The sequence below is a fragment of the Bubalus kerabau genome, chromosome 15 (genome assembly GCF_029407905.1).
Source record: "Bubalus kerabau isolate K-KA32 ecotype Philippines breed swamp buffalo chromosome 15, PCC_UOA_SB_1v2, whole genome shotgun sequence".
NCBI lineage: Eukaryota > Metazoa > Chordata > Mammalia > Artiodactyla > Bovidae > Bubalus > Bubalus kerabau.
Window position 1 is genome coordinate 23,750,440 of NC_073638.1, and position 7,683 is coordinate 23,758,122.

The following is a 7,683-nucleotide window of genomic DNA, read 5'->3' on the forward strand; positions in this document are numbered from 1 at the left end:
TATATATATCATATACATGTATATACTCAGGTGTTCATGTACATTTGTACTTGATATATATACATAAATATCACATACTTATATATATACATGCATCATAAACTTGTGTATACTTATATATACTTACATGTGTACGTACATGATATACATGTTCATTCTTACATATACACATAGGTATGCATATACACACATATTTACCGTGTATACACACGTGGATGACTTCAGCACTAATCTGTGCCAGGTGCTTTCCTCAGTACTTTATATTCATTGTTTCAGTTAATGTCCATAACATCTAGGCAAGTGGAGACTGTTACTGGCCCCATTTTACAGGTGAGGACACAGGCAGGGGTGAGCAAATGAGGTGCTCAGGGTCACACAGCTGGCAGGAATGGGGGCTGAGATCCAGCACTGGGCTCTGGCTCTGGATGCACCGCGCCCCCGCCAGCCTGGGGCTGGGCGCAGGTACCTGAGTGTGGCTGGCTTCCCTGGGAGCCCCCTGCCTCCCCCAGCTACCCGGGATGGAACCAGCGGAGCTCTCTCCACAGGAAAGACGAGTCCAAGGAGCCTATCGTGGAGGTGCGAACGGAGGAGGAGCGGACCCCGAATCACGACGGAGGGAAACACACAGAGCCGAACGAGACCACACCGCTGACGGAGCCCGAGTACGTGGGCCCCTCCCTGGCACAACCCCACACCCACCGCAGCACCCTACCCACACCTCCGTGCTTCCCACCCGCGGCTCCAGGCCCGGCATCACCGGCCAGAATTCTGGAGTCCTGGGCCAGGAATGCCTGACCCCACTCTCCTCAGAGAGGAGGCATTCGTGGTCCTATCTGGGAGACTGTGGGTGACCTTTTAAAGAGCTCTGTGCATCAGTGGGATCCCTAGACCCTGGGCCCAGGTCACACAAACACACACACAAACACACACACACACACACCCCGGAAATGACTCAAGGAGACAAAACATCACTGAGAGAGCTTAGATTCTGTTTAGGATTTCCAAGAATTTTAGGGTTTTCTGCATTTCTTCCTAAAAGGGTGAGGGAAGCTGGGGACCTGGTAAAGCCTGGCCCTCCTGGTCTCTTAAGCCTTGAGGACCATCAGTCAGAAGGCACATCCAGCTTTGGGTGTCAGGAATGCCAGGCTGTCGTGGGTACCATGGGTTTGAAGGGAATGGAGTTTGATGGAAGCGCAGAATCTCTGGCTGGACAGCGCCCCAGCCCTGAGGGGCCACGTGGAGCCCCTGTCTGTGGGGCAGCTGGAGCCGATTCCCCAGGGACCTCGGATGCCTGCAGTGGTGGACGCTGAGCTCAGCTGGCCTCTCCCCGGGTCGAGTTGTGAACAGGGCTCTGAAAGGCCCGCCGCAGATGTTAGGGAAAGGGAGCCCCAGGCAGGCGGCAGGGAGGAAGGAGAGAGGCCCCCGCCAGGTCCACGTTCTCTGTCGTCTCCTGTGTCCTCCTCTTCTGCCCGCCTGGGCGTGTGCTGCCTCCCGCGTCCTCCTTTCTCTGTGGGCCTGTGTCCTGCCTGTGCGTCCCCGCATGCCCGCCCTCGGCCCCCTCCTGGCCTCCGCCCTCTCTTGGCTTCTCCGTCTGTCTCAGCTTCATCGTCTATCTCTTCTACTTCCTGTCCTCCCCGCAGGCTGCCTGCTGACACCACAGCCACTGTGGAGGACATGCTGCCTTCTGTCACCACCGTCACCGCTAACTCTGACACTATCACCGAAACCTTTGCCACTGCTCAGAACAGCCCCACCAGTGAGACCACCACCCTGACCTCCAGTATCGCCCCCCCGGTCGCGGCCACCCCTGAGTCAAACTCTGTGCCCGCCGGCCAGGCCACCCCGTCCAAGGGGACCGGCGTCACTGCCGCCTCCCCGGCCCCGGCCCCAGCCCCCAAGGTTGCCCCCCTCGTTGACCTGAGCGACCCTCCGGCCTCAGCCCCGGCCGCCAACAGCCTGTCCTCTAGCGTCCTGGCCAATCAGGGGGCCGTGCTCAGCCCCAGCACCCCGGCCAGCGCGGGCGAGGCCCCCAAGGCCCCTCCAGCCAGCAAGGCCGCCTCCCCGTCGGCAGCCAGTCCTCTGGCAGCAGCCCCGACGGCCCCTGCCCCGGAAGCCCCCCAGGCCAAGCAGGAGGCTCCCGGCACCAAAGGTCCGGACCCCGAGCCCACCCAGCCCGGCGCCTCGAAGAGCCCACCCGAGGCCGCCCGGGCCCTCGCCAGCCCGAAGAGCGAGGCGGCCTCCGTCAGCACCACAAACCCTGCCCAGGGCGAGGACTTTAAAATGGACGAAGGGAACTTCAAGACCCCAGATATTGACCTTGCCAAGGATGTTTTTGCAGCCCTGGGCTCTCCTGCTCCCGCCGCTGGGGCCAGTGGACAAGCCTCTGAGCTTGCTCCTTCCACGGCCGACGGCTCTCTTCCGCCTGCACCAGCCAAGACCGAGTACGGCCTCTCTCTGTCCGCTGTCGTCGGGTGGTGTCCCGTGGTGGTGTGCGTCTGTGCTGTGCTATGTCCTCCCTGTTAGATGTGTCTTCAGCCTCATCCAGGGCTTCTCGGAGGCGACTGTCAGCCAGGGGCTGGGCCAAGGCAGAGAGCGGGGGACAGGCAGGCAGCCACCTGCTTACTAATTAGGCCGTGTTAATTACGTTTGATCCTTATCGTCCTAGCAGTGGTATCTCTTGTCCCTGGAGGAGCCCTTGCATTTGGGTCACTGATGAGCATAGCTTGGGAAGTGAGCTAAGGAGGCCAAGGTGCCCTCATTGGCCACCCTAGGGCCCACGGGCAGGGTGTCATCCAGGGCCAAAGCCGAGTCCCCACCAGCATGGCACAGTGGTGCAGGGAGTGAAGAGGCAGACCCCAAGGCTTGTGGGGGGTGGGTAGGATCTGATCCAGAAGCCCCCGAGACACCCCAGCCTGGACGCCCACACACCCACCTGCTTCTGCCCCGAGTGACTGGGGAGACTCAAGCTCCCAAGCCCTGAATGAGGGCTGGGTTTCCCAAGTTCAAGACCGTGTCCTTCAGCGTACAGGTTTCTTAAATGTGAGGCCAAAATGTAGGGACGCCAGCTGGGCCTGGAGTCTGAGCCTTCTCTCGTGCATCCTTAGACCAGCTTCTCACTCCTGGGACTGACTGAGGCCAAGAGTGACTGAGTCAGATGGAGGTTTTTATAGAGGCTCCTTGGCTGCACCCAGATAAGCTGGAGTGCTGCCACCCAGAGACTCAGGGGGAACCCTGAGTCTTTCGGGAAATAAAAGGATGGCCCTGCCCACCCAACCGCACTCAGCTCCCCTGGAGCCTGGCAGCCCACTCCAGCCTCTCACCAGACTCCCATGGGAAACTGCCGTGGTAACAAAGAGCATCAGAGGCATCACCAGGAAAGGCAGAGCACTGAGTGGTGGGAGTGCGGACAGGCAAGCGCCGTTTGCAGAGGGTCCCCTGGAATCGGTTCCAGGGAGCCTGACACACACATCATTTAGATCAAGCTGGGCAGCTGCTGCTGCTGCAGCCATGCAGGGTGAGGGGAGGCTGCTCCCGAAACACTTCCACACTCCAGGTAAAGCTGAAGCCCCCCCGCCCCCCAACATCAGATCAGGGCTAGAAGGGCACCTTCCTCTGCTTCAGCGGCTCTCCGCTTTGGCTGCACATCTAGAACCACTTGGGTGCTTTTAAAAGTCACCACGTTCTGACCCAGGAGATCAGGATTTCTGAGGACACGGCCCAGGGTCAGTGATTTTCAGAGACTCCAGGTGATCCAGAGATGCAGCTGAAGTTGGAGTCCAGTGCTCCTTTGAGGGACTGGCTGGAGGGTGGGTTATGGCGGACCGTGATCTCAGTGCTGTTTTCCCGATTCTCCGCAGGAAGGGTCCCGTAGAAGCAAAGCCGGAGACAGAAACAAAGCCAGCGCCAGCCGAAGTCCAGACGGTCCCCAACGATGCCACACAAATAAAGGAGAATGAGAGCAAAGCGTGATGGGTGACGAGACACCAGCAAAGATCAAAATATAAAGTGACACAACAGCTTCACCAGAGCATCTCCAATATCACACACACACACACACACACACACACATGCACACACGCACACACACACACACATCTCATTCCTCTAGTGTCTTTTGCCTTTAAAAAAAAAAAAAAGCTAAGCAGATCAACATGGGATCTCCTTTTTGTAGATTTATAGAAAGGGTTCCTTTGTTGCACACTCACTTGTAAGAAAATGAGACAAAAACGTGAAACCCACAGCCAAACTAGGACACTCGGTTCCCTGAAACCATTTAAAAATCTAACAAAAGGACCCCAAATTAAGAATCTAGGAAGCTCAGAAGAAAAAAAAAGAATCTAGGTTCAGGATTTTGGTGTTGCCGAACCGGCACAGACCGGGTTCAGAGAAATAACTTCCAGACGCTAAGACTAACCGAATGAACAAAGTCCAAGTTTATTTTTCTACTTTCAGTCGAGTTTGGACTCTGTGAAACCTCATAAATAAGTTATAATTTCTGTTCACTTTGTATTTGTTCAGTATGCAAAGTGTGTCGCCCTTCCTAGCTGAATTCAATTCCCACATAGACTCTTGTTTTGTAGGAAGAATGCCAAATGCAGCTTCTGGGGGTAGATCTCAATTTGCAGTATTCGGATTTCTTTTCTCTTCCTTTTCTTTCTCCTTCTTTTTTTTTTTTTTCTTTCTGCCAACTTTGCTTTCCAGTGTTTACAAGTTGACAAATGTTTGACTTCAGTTGTGTTTCGATGTCCATGTAAAATAGCTGCCTTTTTTTTTTTTTTAAGTTACAAATACTGCCTAGAGATGTAGGATCCTCCCAGGACAACTTTACAAAATCTAATTGTTTACAGTGGCTCTTCCCCGCACCATCTGATTTGAAATTTTTTGCCTGTGTGCGACTCAGGTGAAAATCCATCTCGTTCTGGAATGGTTTTGCTTTCGGGTTTTCGGTTCCGTTTGCTTGTTTGTTTGTTTCCTTGGGGGTTAGACCACTTCTGATTAGCGACCACCTGCCTGTATCTGTGAAAAGGATCTGCTCCCCAGGCGTCCCCACCCTTCCTTTTGAAGGACTCTTAGGCTTTGTTGAATGAAGCAGAGAAGATTGTATAGTTGGGGCTGGTCTTGGTGAACACACATTTTTACCCCAAACATCCCCTTTTTTGTAGAAAGCCAAATAAAATATATACATACAATTTCCTTTTGAGCCCAGAATCTAGATTTGAGCGGAAGAGCATGTGTGCTTCAGGGAATTAGTGTCTTTTTTTGGAAATCTGTTGAAGTAAAATAACATCAGCCTTCTGTTCACTTAGGCAGCATTTGTAGAAACAAAAGGGAAAAAAAAACAAAAAACACCAACCTGCTGTCTGGAGTCATAAGACAACTTTTCCTGGATTGGAAACCAAGTGGGGGAAAAAAAAATACAGAAACTTTAAGGGGGATGGGAGGGGGGAGAAGGGAAAAGCCAGCCCTTTGTATAGAAATTTTGCTTTTTTTTTTTCCTCATTCTACTTTAGAACTGCAAGCTTGTACACTGTGGATGCGTGAATATTTTAGTGTGAAACGTGTTTTTGTCATAGTATTGAAATAAAACTTCAACATAGTTTGGTTGTGGAAGGTATAGCAGATAGTTCAGAAAAAAAAAAAAACATTCAGGAAACAAAAAATAACTCTTAAAAGGAATTGAAGCCTTTAAACAAAGAATGAAATAGAAACGATGATGATGATGAAGATGATGCTAAGTCAACAGAAATGAGCGCTCTGCGGGCACCTTTCCCAAGGTACAGAGAAAGTAGCCAGAGGTTAGGGTGGCAGGACTCCCTCTGCGTCCGTTCTGTGGGCCACACTCCCCCGTGTTCTGCCACTTCTGCAGTCTGGTCAGTGGCGCTTACGCTAGATTATTTCAAACTGTGAAAAATAATGGTCTTGTCATTTGCTCAGTGTGGGGTTATTTTGCATTTTCTCAGCTCCTGGGGATGGAAATGGAGGATCCAGGTCTACACAGGTCTGGCCCTTTGACCTTGGGGATTGCACAAACCTAGGGTTCGCATGCACAGGCCCCCAGGACCGAGCCAGGTGGCAACAGTGGTTAGAGCACGCAGCAGACGGGAGCTCCTGGGCGTCTGAGACAGAAGGGAGGACCCAGCGGGGAGCGGTGGGCTCCTCTGGTTCCCCAGGTTGTCAATGGAACCGATTCCTCATCTTGGGATGGTAATGGCTTAGACCACCTCGGCCAAGCCCACACTAGACCTCACTGAGACAGTGCATCTCACTTCAAGGGGTTGTGCTCAAGTAAACCGATTTGGGTTCTGATGGTTAGGAAGAGAAAGAGGTATGGTCGACCTCAGATAACCTGGCCCAGGGCAGCTGACTCCCCGCCCCCTCCCCAGACCCCGGCTCTGCTGGAACCCCAAACTCTGCCATCCTTTTGTTCTGCCTCTCTCCCGTCACACGTAGATTTGTCTCTGCATGCGTGAGCTTTCCTTTCTTTGAAAAAAACAAACAAACAGAGCAATGCTTTCTCTAAAATCATAGAGGGAGTCGCTTTATTTTCAAGACGTTGTATCTTTTATGTTAAGAGATAAAAGCTTATAGTTTTCCTTTTTTAATTCTTTGAAGGAGGGATCACCCTACCAGTTTCCACTGTCTATGTGTCTATATGTGTATGTGCCATACATATGTAGTCACATAAAGACCGGCACGGCCAGGTTCCGCCAGAGGGGCACTCGGGTGCCACGCGTGGGGCCCCCAAACCCCAAAGGGCCATAGTGTATATAGTGCAGCTGTGAAGTGGAACGCGGTTTTCACACTTTCCTATGGAGCCTTCCGACTCCCAGGCTTTCACTGTAGGCTGTCTGTCCGGATGGTGGTTATCAGATCTCCATTAACATCTCTACCCAGCATCCCCGACTTCGGGGGCCTTCTCTCTTGTTACAGACTTTTTACCAAGTGAAACATCGATACCACCTTTGTTTCCATTCTCACTGGTGTAAATACTGAGTACTAACTGAGAATTTTGACTTTGCATTCTGTCAGAATACTTGTGTTCAATAAAAATTGAAAGAAAAAAAAGCTCTTATGGTCCAACTGGAATTTATTTCAAGTCAACGGACATTGGTCATGTGAATCAAGTGTGGAAATGACGCTGGTATTTTTTTTTAACACCAGTAAAACCCAGGGTCCTGAGTTTGTGTTGCCTGAATCATGGCATTTCTAGTCTTTCCTCACAGGTTGATAGAGGAGTTCTCATTGAGAAGGACCAGATATCAAAGTCAGAAAGGTCCCATTCAAGTCTTGGTTCTGCCACTTTCCTGTTGACATTGGAAGAGTTAATCTCCCCCAAACTCAGTTTCCTTTTTTGACAAACAGGAAATGCCAAGAATAGTAGACTCGGGTACTGGCAATGAAGCAGTGTATAGGAAAGCCTGGGCACATAGTAGATACCCAACAGATTGAAGTGGCACGGTTGCCTCCCTGGTGTGTAATAACAGCAAACCCACCTGGAGTCCCAGCACACACCTGAGCTCCAGAGCGCCAACCCGCGGTAGACACCCGAGACTTCTAGGGTATATAATACCCCTCCTTATTACTTTTGTCATCCCGCTCAGCACTTGGAGCCTTAATTCAGCCCCCCGGGAATTACTGAAGCCTCTGAGCCCGAGAGAAGAAGACTTTCCCTCGGCTCAGAAT

General features: G+C 51.9%; 1 protein-coding gene across 9 annotated transcripts in view; it reads left to right on the plus strand.

The window, feature by feature from the left end:
• The window catches only part of NCAM1 (neural cell adhesion molecule 1), a 366,923-nt gene extending 359,884 nt beyond the window's left edge, over nt 1–7,039 (plus strand). For 8 of the 9 annotated variants that reach the window (XM_055548057.1, XM_055548058.1, XM_055548061.1 and 5 more), the window contains 2 exons: nt 546–662; nt 3,858–7,039. In XM_055548057.1, the coding sequence (XP_055404032.1) occupies nt 546–662; nt 3,858–3,969 (229 nt within the window). In that variant the 3' untranslated portion in view covers nt 3,970–7,039. Of the gene's footprint in view, nt 1–545; nt 663–1,640; nt 2,442–3,857 lie in introns of all 9 variants that reach the window. The other variant, XM_055548055.1, reaches the window with a different exon arrangement.
• The last annotated feature ends 644 nt before the right edge of the window (nt 7,040–7,683 follow it).